At 36.5% G+C, this 12,537-nt stretch overlaps 2 protein-coding genes across 4 annotated transcripts; one reads left to right on the top strand and one right to left on the bottom strand.

The window, feature by feature from the left end:
- Positions 1 to 3,359: 3,359 nt before the first annotated feature.
- On the top strand, positions 3,360 to 6,617 carry LOC127441033 (uncharacterized). The gene is made up of 4 exons (XM_051698165.1): positions 3,360 to 3,496; positions 3,914 to 4,098; positions 4,276 to 4,353; positions 4,656 to 6,617. The coding sequence occupies exons 1-4, from the start codon at positions 3,456 to 3,458 to the stop codon at positions 5,033 to 5,035; spliced, it is 684 nt and encodes a 227-aa protein (XP_051554125.1). The 5' UTR covers positions 3,360 to 3,455; the 3' UTR covers positions 5,036 to 6,617.
- A 58-nt stretch (positions 6,618 to 6,675) lies between these two features.
- Positions 6,676 to 11,423, bottom strand: tmem125b (transmembrane protein 125b). 3 transcript variants are annotated; one of them, XM_051698167.1, is made up of 3 exons: positions 11,208 to 11,423; positions 10,933 to 11,102; positions 6,676 to 8,567 (listed from the first exon to the last, which is right to left on the bottom strand). In XM_051698167.1, exon 3 carries the CDS (start codon positions 8,514 to 8,516, stop codon positions 7,860 to 7,862), a length of 657 nt encoding a protein of 218 aa, XP_051554127.1. In that variant the 5' UTR covers positions 8,517 to 8,567; positions 10,933 to 11,102; positions 11,208 to 11,423; the 3' UTR covers positions 6,676 to 7,859. The 3 variants fall into 3 exon arrangements, with proteins under 3 accessions (XP_051554127.1, XP_051554128.1, XP_051554126.1); XM_051698168.1 differs by having other exon boundaries at positions 10,933 to 10,994; XM_051698166.1 differs by having other exon boundaries at positions 10,933 to 11,423.
- Positions 11,424 to 12,537: the final 1,114 nt, after the last annotated feature.

Below are 12,537 nucleotides of genomic sequence, written 5' to 3'. Positions count from 1 at the left end.
CCACTGAGCTCACTGTAGTACCCATAATCACACTGACACTGTCAGCCAGACTTGCATCTGCTTCTGTGACACCTGTCTTTTAAGTCTATTTTGAAATGAGTAGAATTCACCTAGAAGCTGCAGGAACATTGCAAGTAGGCAATGGTAAAGTTTTTGATCACTAATTCTACTTATAGCTTCTATTAAATATTTTATCCATTAATAGGTTTAAGAAACATGAATGGTACCTCAGATCATGCAGCTTGCTATTACTTTCCTGTGACTGGGCAGATGAAAACACAGGCGAAAAATTCCATATCTAGGTATCAGAATATCAGAGACTTGGAGGTCGGATCTTTTGGGCCAGTAAGCACGGGCATACAAATTTTGCACAGACAAGCACCACGTTTTCATGTGCTTCATGAAAAGATAAAAGTCTAGTTTTTAACTTGTTCCAAAATTATTATTATTCTTTTTGTATTGTTTCTTTTATTGGATGGATGAGAATTACAGTAAGACAGTACAGGATTACAGTAATAGGTGAATCTATTTAGTTTAGCCATTTAGCAAACACTTTTTGTAAATAGAAACTTCCGAAAACAAATTTCAGGGTCAGTCCAAGCCAAAAAAATAAATAAAAATATCTGGCTCTCTAGCTGACAAAGAAACTTAATAAAGATCATCATTTATGCACATTAGTGTTGTTGCTTGAAAGCTTTCTAGTTGAACTCTGGCCTTTCAGTAAATGCTTGATCCACATAACGATCAGATGTGCGATTTGACCTAATGGTTTCTATAACAAGAATTTGATTTTAATCAGGAGACAAGACAAGAGTTAGTTTTAGGGGTAGGTAAAGATGGGTTTCTGTGGGACTCCAAATAAACATTGTAAACAGTGTGTGAATGGCGCTTGTGACTCTCACAAGACTTTCAGTAGCTGGACGATTACCTTCTAGACATGATAACTATTTTTTTTATGGATACAAGTGGCATACAAGTACAGCTCCTATCTACCTGAATGGGAAAAGGCCCAAATCTCCAGTTGGTCAAGATTATGATCAAAGAACATTTTTCAAATCAGCAGTAAAATCTGACAACTATGCTATCATAAATCATGCTTCTGTAGCTCATGCAAATAAATAAATAAACAAAATCTTCAAAAGGTGATTGGCTCTTCTGTAAGGCAGGGCTTTCTTTTCTACATCCGCCATATTGGGCATTAAGATTATCCCATTCATTTTAACACAAGTGGCCCATCTCAGACTAAACAGCCTCTGGTCCAATCCACCTTTTTCCTGAATGCGGAAGTGTTCTACGATTCATAACGGAAGCGTGTTTTTAGCAGATAATGTTATGTTTAGCGTATTAAATTTGTTCAAACTGCCAAAAAAAAAAAAAAAACATTGCTCCATAGTACTGATACTTTAGTATTAGTATTGAGTCACAATAATCATCTTTTTATTTTTACACTGCCTCACCCTTCAAAGTCTAAGGAGTGGGTAGATGAAATGAAGCGATGGCCCGAGGTTAGTTATATTGATATCAATAACTATATGTTTTTATGACAGCCATCAACTGCACAAGCTGATTCTGAACTCATTTGTACTCCAACTAACACTTAAAATGGTTGTTGTTCTCCATCTGAATCGCTTATTTAGAGAAAAGAACCAGAAAATGGTCCAGCGGCAATCAGAAACATCATGGCGTGGACTAGTGGTTGGTCAGGAAAACTGTGAATAGAAAATTACACAGCATGGGTTGTTTTGACCCAGTTGGGTTAGGTTGTTACAGGTTTGACACATAATGATGGGTTTTGTTTTTACCCAACTACAGTATTAGTTAAAAAATGAATATACTGCCGGGTTCAAATTAACTCAAAATGGGCAGAACATTTAAACCAGAATTCTTGGTCATCAAAATCCACACAAACACACACACACACACACACACACACACACAAACACACACATGTTGGTGCGGCTATCTTTATGAGGACTCTCCATAGACATAATGATTTTTATACTGTACGAAATATAAATTCTATCCCCTACCCCTAACCCTCACAAAAAACTTTCTGCATTTTTACATTTTCAGAAGAACATACACTACCGGTCAGAAGTTTTGAAACACTTACTCATTATTTATTATAATTAATATAATTATTATTATTTTTTCTTCACGTTTTAGAATAATAGTAAAGTCATCAATACTATGGAATAACATAAATGGAAATATGGGAATTATGTTGTGACTATAAAAATCCAAAATAAATCAAAACTGTGCCACACTTTGCCTAGAATTTGCAGAGATGTGCTCTTGACATTTTCTCAACCAACTTCTTGAGGTATCAGCCTAGGATACTTCTTAAACAGTACTGAAGGAGATCCCATCTATGTTGGGCACTTATTGGCTGCTTTTCTTTATTATTTGGTCCAAGTCATCCATTTCAAAAAAAAATTTTTTTTTTAATTACATTTTAGTTTTATAATGAAATAAATTAATATGGTGGCACAATTATATTTTTGTCTACAAAACTAATTTCAAACATTTAAGCATACGCCTTCAGATCAAAAGATTTTTAAGATCATGAGAAACATTTCAGCCAAGTGTTTCAAAACTTTAGACCAGTAGTGTAGTTTAGTTTGTTTTTAAAATCATTTGAATTATGGGGACACTAGAAATGTCCTCATAAACCACATTTGTAGCAGAATACCCTTGTAATTACCAGTTTGTAACCTAAAAAACATTTCTGGTTTACGAGACATGCATGCAGGTAGTCTAAAATAACAATTAAAAGGTAGAAATGTATTGTCTATTTGGATAAACAAGAGACCAGTCTAGAATAATTGGAGATGTCCCATGCTCTTGCATTTCTTTTCATCTCATTTTTCATTTTATTTTACTTTATTTTCTGTTTTCTTGTATTACTGTATTTGTATTGTGTAGAGCCTTCCACGTCAGGTTTAATATAGTATTATAGATTCAATTTTCAACATCTTTTTTAATCATTATTTGATGAGACCGCCAATAGTTTTACACAAGATTGGGTTATGTGACAAACGTAATAATGTTGCATACACAATGACTAATTGGAAAACTAAGCACAGGCTAAATTTTAAAATAAAACACAGCAGGAAACCACTGGAAAAATTCAAAGAAGAAAATAAGACAATAACAAGAGTCCCAAATATGCTACAATCAGCGGAGTGTTAAAAGAGTGTAGACTTCATAAACTCTAGTATAATGTGGAGGATATACAGTATGCATACAGGTTGTAAGATGGAAGGATCAGCTGATAACAACAAAGACACACAGAACTAGAAATGTGTCGCACTGTACTAAAAATTATCTATTAACCGAACAGAACACAGTTCCACTTCCTTTAACCTTTGCTCAAAATGCTTCCATAGCAATCCACTCTGCACTTTTTCAACATGAAATCAACATAATCAATAACGCTCACTGTATTGTGCTACATGGATGGACAAAGTATAACTGGATTTTTACCAACCAACTGGTATGTTATAAACAATTATGGTAATTTAAGTGTTTGTTTGAGAGTGATGTGATCTATATTTCTCTTTTCAGTTAATCACATGAGAGTCATAACTTGCGCTATTCACCACCTACACTTTCACGACTTACACATCCTTGTACAGTATGTTTATTTTTACACAATAACAACAGATTATAATCAAGTAAAGTTTTGTATAAAATGGCTGGTCTTACTGTACTTCTACTGTACTTTTGGTTAAATGACCAATTTCATCAATGTTACAACTAACCAAATTTAATTGTGTGACATTTTTTAAAATAATGTGTCATTATTCATTTCCGCAAACCATTAGTTTTTTTTTTTTTAAACTAACCTGACAGGACTGTGATACATATGAATAGAAAAAAAAGAAATAAAGAAAATATTCTCTCTTTACAGGAAACAGGGAATCATGGGAAATATGCACCACAGTGTAAATATGGTTCTGGTTACATATTTGTTGATTGCAATCTCTGCACATGCAACTTCTTCATCAGATCTCTATGATCTCCATCCTTTGGAAAAATCATCAAACACCCAGCAAAAGGACAGTAATGAAATAGTGGGGTCTGTCAACGACAATGGTTAGTGCATCTATGTAATGCCCAGATTCCATTACTAAAAATACAGCCATAAGTGATATGAAAACTCTAATGAACTTTATCAATTACTGCATTTATTTAACATCTACAACCCCATAAAAAAAAATTTAAAAAATAATGTATTATTTCATGAATGTTATATGTTCTTGTCATGAACAGGTCATTTACATGGCAGAAACATTGTGAAATTTCATAGAAAACTTTTGATTGAACCTGACGAACAAGAAGGAAACAACAGTAAGTATTAATTACTCTTTTTGAAATTTGCATTACTCTGGTGTACCCCTAATATCAGCATGGTGATAATTAAATATTCTAAATGCATATAAAACTTAACATGAAACAAGCTATGTAATAATAATTGGCTAATCTTTGTATTAAATACATTTTCCACTATATTTTCTTTTTGGATTTTGTGACTTTATAGAGATGTAGGGCGTTGTTTTGTTTTGTTTTTTTGGTCTTTTTGATTATTTATTTAATGTTTTTTATTTTATTTATTTTTTTATTTTATTTTTTTATATTACCTCTTTTATAAGCCAGCATTGAAGTCACATCCACCTGGCCCTCTGTGCTGGGAGCTTTGACAGCAGTGCTTTGTGTCAGCCTCCTGAGCGCAGTGGCTGTGAAGTACCATCTCTTCCAGCGCTGTCTGGCCAGAAACAGTCATGCTTTACTGCTGGAGGGAGACACGGCCAGCCAGATCAGCCAAGCCGGTGCTCTGGAGGGGGGAATGCCAGTGCGTGGCATTAGGGGAAGAATAATGCATGCTAGTGGCGACAGTTCAGATGATGATGATGGCTTTATCGAGGACAACTACATCCAGGCAAATGAGAGAGAGAAACCTGAGCAAGAGGAAAACCATCAGGAAGATATCCAGGACAGTAATGATGAGTTGGTCATGCCAGACATGATATAAGGTGTCTACTTCTACGTTATAATCCTTTATAATCATACAACCGAGAGCATTTTCTTTGGCTCTTGGATGAAAGCTCATAATACTGGAGTCCACTAAAAGACCAAAGGCCATCCTGCAAGTGTATTAGTCTTTGATCGTAAGGTGGAAGGATCCGATAATTGTCACTTCTTTCTGTTTACAGGAAATCAAGTTTTTTTATTTTATACAACTATTATATTCTAAAGGCACACTTATGCAAAATAGGCACACTGTTCATGTGTTATAATGGAAAAAAACTTAAATGTATTTTAAATAATGTTGTGACTGGAATGTTTTGTAAAATATGATCATTACAATTATCTTAATAAGCGATGAGGATTGTTAATTAAAAACAAACATGTTTGTATCACCATGTATAAGTTACTGTACATCACCATAAATGCTATTCTAAAGAGTTATAAAAACTATTATTATTAACAGCTATTAGCTAAAATATTCTATGAGAATTATGACAATTAAAAGAAGTTCACACTACATAGCTACAATATATTGCTACACAAATTGCTTTATTGCTACATATTGCTTCATACACCATAAACAATTATACTAAATTTGTGCAACAAAGATTTTAATCTGTTTCATACTTTCAAACTTGTTTAACTAATGAGATGTGGTTGGATAAGCTATTCTGGAACAACAGACTATACAGTATAAGTAGAAAATGACAATAACTGAATGTAGTGTATATACTGTAATTGATGGTTAAATTAATGTAGGGAATAAACAGAAAGTATCTGAGGACTCCCAAAAATGGAATGCGAGAAACAAGCTTGGAGTGACATGGATGGAGAAAACACATGCATCCTCATCTGTTAATTCTTTGATTAAAAGTGTCTGCGGTCATTCTGTCATTATTTACTCACCTCATCATTTCAACCCCATTTGATTTTCTTTCTTCAGTGGAACAAATAGGAGATGGTAGGCAGAATGTTAGTGACTGGAAGCCTCAGTCACTCACTATTAATTTTAATTGAATACAAAAAGATGCACTGAAAATAAATATTACTGAGGCTATCAGTCCTTATCATTCTGCATAAAATCTTCTTTTGTGTTCCACCGAAGAAATAAAATCATACAGCTTTGGAACAACATGAGGGTGAGTAAATGGATTTTAATTTTTGAGTAAACTATTTTAGTAAGCCTTTTTATTCTATCATTTTTATTGTTTATGTGTCTTTTATTTAATGTTTATCATCTGTAATTTGAAAATGCTTTCTTTTAAATACTGTATGTATACTTGAACAGACTTGAACAACAAGTACACTTTTGTAATTGTTGCATTTAACAGCTCTGCAGTTGTTGTTCAATTGTCTTATTTACCTTATTAGCAGAGAAACTGCTTTTCTTTTTCCACTGTAGGATGCTTTACTTCATATAAATAGTTCAAGTCAGCATAATCTGCAATGCAAATTCTATTCTCTGAAGGGATACAAGTTGACTCTTTGAAGCTTTGGAGGTCATAAACTGCATTGCAATTTGCATACTTATTGTGTACTATGCAACAAAGTACTTCATTGATAGGATAATATATACTTTATGAGTATTTAGTAAAGTACATTATTATTGGGACAAACTAACATATCATAAAATTGAGTCTTGATACCACAAACCTCTTTGTTATGTATTGTTTATGTTAAGAATCATAACAACTCGTAATAATTTGTGCGAGATGGCGAAATCGTAACCATGTGACTTGTCAACTGGGAAAACCTGGAGAAGTGAACTTGGCAACTACTCTTTTTCCAATTAGAGACCAACCAAACAACAAACAGAATTTCAAATGGATACAATACAGGCATCGAATTTTACCTAGCCTCCCATCCAACATTTATTTTAAGAAAGGAAATGTCAGTGAACACATTTGTTTGGTCATCCCATACAGTATTTATTACTTATGCAATGCAAATGATTGAAGTATGACAATAATCTGTATCACGCTTCCCTCATCTCGTTCCAAACCCTGATGTTTTCTTTCTTTCGTGGTACTCAAAAGTTATTTTCATATTAAATCACAATAAGGTTTAGGGTTTGTGTAAGGGGTTAGATTTTATGGTTAGTTTTAAGTTTAGGTTTGGGGTTCGGGGTTAAACATAGGACAAATCGTAATAAAATTGTTCATTGGTAAGTTTATTATTATCTGTGGGAGTAAACCACCTTGAAAGATTTTTTTTCTATAACTTAGCCATCTATTATTACCATTATTACAACTTGTCATACATTTGGAGTCTGCTGCGTCAGAGGAGTGCCAAAAAGCGAGTTGTGAAGCATGGTGTTTTCAGCTGTACAGACTGTACTACAGTGAAGCAGAAAGCATGCTAAACTGTTCCTCTCAACCCAAACCCCAAAACTAAACCTAACCATCAGTGGAGTGAAAATGTAATGTTAGAGGGAAAAAATGCAACCTCCAAATGACGCTTGCCACTGGATATGTGAACGCGATTACTTCTTGGTTTCAATGAAGATCCAAATCTGGGTCTCCAATGCAGCTGACGTAACCTGCTTTCAGTCGCAACAGAAGGGAAAATACTGTAAATACACTGGAGTCGATGCGAAAATGCCTAATAGGTGATAGCACTTTGCAGTGAGTCAGCATAATGTGGCCGATCCTAGGGTACTGGAACTCTAGTAAACAACATGCTGATCGTGTGATCATGTTGCTCAGACTTGCATTTCTCACCACCTTCCTTCAACTGATAAATTTGAAAGAGAACTGCCAGAACTCCCACTCCTAACTTTCACTTGCACCATTCTTGCACTTCTTCTTCCCCTCTTTTCGATTCTCCTTTCATAACAAATTTGACTGACTGGAGTTTGAATCTCTCCATGGTCTGTTCCTTTGCCCCGTCACTGTATATACTCGTACCCTTTGCCGCCGTCTTCGCCTTCTTGTGTTTCTCCTTCCCTGCACATGAACCACCACTCCATACACCATCACACCCAGCACCACAGCGCTCCCGGTGGCCAGGAGTATTACCCCAGAAAGAAGCATGTCAGACTGAGTGAGACTGAGCAGTGTGGTCCCACAGACTACCAGAGCCAAGCCAGTAAAGAGCAACAGCACGGGATCCGCAGTTCCTCCAGTCCGCAGCTGCTCGATGCGCCTTCGGCTTCGTATGCAGCCCATGTCTTGTACAGCCGAGCTAAGCAGCTGCTTCAGGAGAACCACCAGTGCCAGGAGACAGAGCGTTGAACCAACACCCAAGCGCCACAGTGCAGAGAGCCCCACAGCGGAGGAGGCAGCCGAGAGGAACCCCACGCCAGCTGAGCCCAGGCCCAGTACCATGGCCACTGAAAAGCAGTAGCACAAGATAGAGACATGCGGCTCGCTGAACCACCACAGCTCTACCTGATCCTCCACGGCTTGACGCTGTAGCCACGAAGGGTCTACCTGCAGATGAAGAGGAGCTCCAGGGCTCAGGACACTCAGGGGGAGCAACTCCATCTCTAGGGTTTCTCCTCTGCTGCAGCTGTCCAGCAGTGTGCTGTCACAACACTGTATGGTAAAATGTAAATGAAACAAGAAATGAGAAAATAAAATTAACATGCTCTAACTAGAAGCTTTAAGAAAGGTATGCTAATACACCAATCAGCAAGTTTCATAGCTCTGTGAGGTTGCATTTTGCTGACATATTGTACTGATTTAAGCTGATATTATATTGGTAATGTATCTGATAACTTAACTGGGTGCAATCCCTTTGATGAAAAAATGGAAATTGCCTTGTTTCATTGGGCAACGTGTGAAACCATGCATAGTAAAAACCTAAAGACAAATCCAAACTTTATTTTAAAGACAAAGCTTTCATGCTTAGTAAATGCAAGCAAGCAAAATCTTTCAACTACTCTAAAGCTTTACATTTGTTTCTTAACCTGTATAGTACGGTGTAGCCACATGGCAACAATTTATTTTCTTTCACTTTCTCACCCTTCAGAGAAAGCTAAAACATAATGCATTGTTGAAAATAAAAGGAAACCCTTACAAAAAATCTAGAGTTCTAGCAAACTAGTCGCAAACTTGCCACAAATTTGCCACTCATTATTTTCACATGCAAATGAGCTTGTGATTCGGCGCAAATGTTTGGCAAACGTTTGCAGCTCTTCACCAGAAGTGGTTAACCTGCTGCAAAACTTTGGCAACAATGGACTGTTTGCTGCAAGTTTGCCGCAAAGCTCATTTGTGTGTAAAAATAATTAGTAGCAAATTTGTGGCAAGTTTGTGGCAAATTTGCCATGAACTCTCGATTTTTGTAAGGGAAGTCTTTAAAGTAACCAATAAAATGCTGTTTAAAGCCACATGACATTTGCTTTTATCTCCAAGACTGTTTTTCCTGGGGTCACCCATATGGGAAAGATGCCTGCTGAAGTGCAAATTGCAACAAATTGCTCTATTAAACACATTTTTTATGCTGCATCTTTTATATACTGTACGGTTGACCACGGGTGCACAGCACAAAAAAATTAGCAAAGCAAATAAAAGCTGAAAACACAACGGAAATAAACCACAACACAATGGAAAAGAAACAACACAATGAAATAAAGCCACAACAAATCTAAATAAACCCACAACACAACGAAATTAACCCACAACATTTTCTTTTTTTTTTTTTCGCTTTGCTAATGTTATTGTGTTGTGCACCCCTGGGCTAACATACTGGTAACTTAATTAGATGTTGTTGTTAATTTATCCACTTTATCTAACAGAGTTTTACAGAAAAATTAAATAAAATAAAATAGGAAGGCTACATATGGCAATGCTGTACCACAATGGAAAAACTGCTATGTTGCCACATGGAAACTCTGTACTACAATGGAATTGCACTAATGCATTTTCTCATTGGGAATTTTTATACACCGATCAGCCACAACATTAAAACCACCTGGCTAATATTGTGTAGGTCCCCCTCGTGCCGCCAAAACAGCGCCAACCCACTTCTCTGAATAGCATTCAGAGATGATATTCTTCTCACTACAATTGTACAGAGTGGTTATCTGAGTTACTGTAGATTTTGTCAGTTTGAACCAGTCTGGCCATTCTCTCTTGACCTCTCTCATCCAGGTTTTCCATCCGCAGGAGATCAGCAGTTACAGAAATACTCAAACCAGCCCATCTAGCATCAACAATCATCTAGCATCAAACAAACAATCTAGAATCCAAATCACTAATATCACATTTTTTCCACATTCTTATGGTTGATGTGAACATTAACTGAAGCTCCTGACTCGTATCTGTATTATTTTATGCACTGCTGCCACACGATTGGCTGATTAGATAATCGCATGGATGATTGTTGGTGCCAGACGGGCTTGTTTGAGTATTTCTGTAACTGCTGATCTCCTGGGATTTACACGCACAACAGTCTCTAGAATTTACTCAGAATGGTGCCAAAAACAAAAAAACATCCAGTGAGCAGCAGTTTTGTGGACGGAAACGCCTTGTTGATGACAGAGGTCAACAGAGAATGGCCAGAATGGTTCGAACTGTCAGCGTCTACGGTAACTCAGATAACCACTCTGTACAATTGTGGTGAGAAGAATATCATCTCAGAATGTTATTCTAAGATGCTGGTTGTGGCTGATCGGTGTAGATTATACATTCTACATGTCTATTATATGTTCGCATTTTTTAAATATGTATATTTACCATAACATTTTCCAAAAAAAACATTTATTATTAAATGTATTATATTATTTTATTCACTATAATATATATATATCTTTAATATATAATATACTAATATGCAATTACACGATGGCAGATAATACAAACACACTTTAGAGTAATTCACATAGTTAATCATACTATTAATTAAGATTATTCCCCTGTTCAGTTCTTAATTGTTACTAAATGCAGTGTTTCTTACCTTGTATCAGTTGTGCATGTCTCACATGCATCCACTCCTTGATTCTGGCCCATAGACTGTTACTGGATTTTGAGATTGTAACACCATGAAATTTCCACGTGATCATCATGTATTCTGAACAGCAGGTGCTTGTCTGTCTAGCATAAGGTCTTGAAAGCTACATTTTAGTTCTAAAAGACAAACGTACACACCATCCTCAAACTCTTATTTTTTGGCTATGGTACAGTACTATTTGCTCTCATATGTCTCTTACTTTTCTCTATTGTTTTGTTTACCTGTCTCTCTTATTTTGTGGTGTGTCACGGTGCAAGCGGACTGGACACTGGTGCCAAGCACTCGGGCAGATGATATACTCCCCCCGTTGTCTTCTCCTGCCACATTCCACCAGGACAATAAGAGGTTTCTCATTGTCTTCTTTGTGACACACTAAATAGCATGTCCGCAAATCCAGAAGACACACATGCATCCACTCACACACAGACACACTCACATGGTTGCATTTCTGGACTGACAAGGAAAAGCAAGGATGCCTTTCAAGGCAAGGACAATAGGCCAACTGGAGGGACATCCCACCAAGTGAAGCTGATGTCACACTTTCAGCATAATGGACATTTTGTGACTGTAAGGATGGTGTCATTCACATGACATAAGTTTGCTACATCTCAGCAACAATAGAGCCACTCTTTTCCTCCTTTTAGCCAGTATCATTCCAACATGAGCTGTGTTTATATACAGTTCACTGAGGCAACAACAACTGATTGGTTCAGAATAGCAGTGTAGCATGTGCTTACAGAACATGTAGAGCAGTAGTGGTGCTTACTAAGGCAGAATTAATATTACTAATTTAGAAAAAACGTGCTCATATTTAAGGGTTATTGATTTGAACAAAGCCCTAACTGTGAGCATTAAAATTTGGCTTGCAACTCGTCTTGCAATGCTTGTGAAATGGACATGAATCATACAACAAATCATGTGGCTTATTGAGGAGAGGTGTGCTATTACTTTTCCAAGTGGTCAGACTTACAATTTTCGACTGGCAGATGATAAACGGGTGTAAAAAAAAAAAAAATGGTTAATACTGCATTTGTGGGGTTATAGATTGAAATGATGCAGTGCATGAAAAATGCCACAGTGTTTAACCTTATTAAATATTCATGCACTTTGTACAGTCGCAGAAACTTTCAAGCGTTGTTTAGCTTCATGGTCTAAGGGAAATTGTTAAAATGTCCCACAGCGATGGCAAACACAACAGAGTGCAAAACTGCCCGCCCACAATGTTTCCCATTTATTTCTTTGGAGACATTATTACTTTTGCATGTGTTTTTGTAGTATGTTTCAGAAGAGACAAACAGAGCAGATTTGCAGGGCGACATTTCTACATTTAAGTAGATCCATGGCTAAGCAGTTATTAATGCAGGTTGCATGTCTGTCGCGAGCCGTATTTATCCAATCAGTGTTATTTACCTCATAAATATGCAAGTAAGAATGTTTACCCAGGGTTTACAAATGTACAGCGTGAAACCTCAGAACATGAATACTCAGGAATAAGTATGAACAGCGTGAAACATGAAACAAGCTAACCCAGGATTATGTTTACCCGGGGTT

The sequence above is a fragment of the Myxocyprinus asiaticus genome, chromosome 5 (assembly GCF_019703515.2).
Source record: "Myxocyprinus asiaticus isolate MX2 ecotype Aquarium Trade chromosome 5, UBuf_Myxa_2, whole genome shotgun sequence".
NCBI lineage: Eukaryota > Metazoa > Chordata > Actinopteri > Cypriniformes > Catostomidae > Myxocyprinus > Myxocyprinus asiaticus.
The sequence above is the reverse complement of the archived record's forward strand: the minus strand, read 5'-3'. Positions and strand labels throughout refer to the sequence as shown.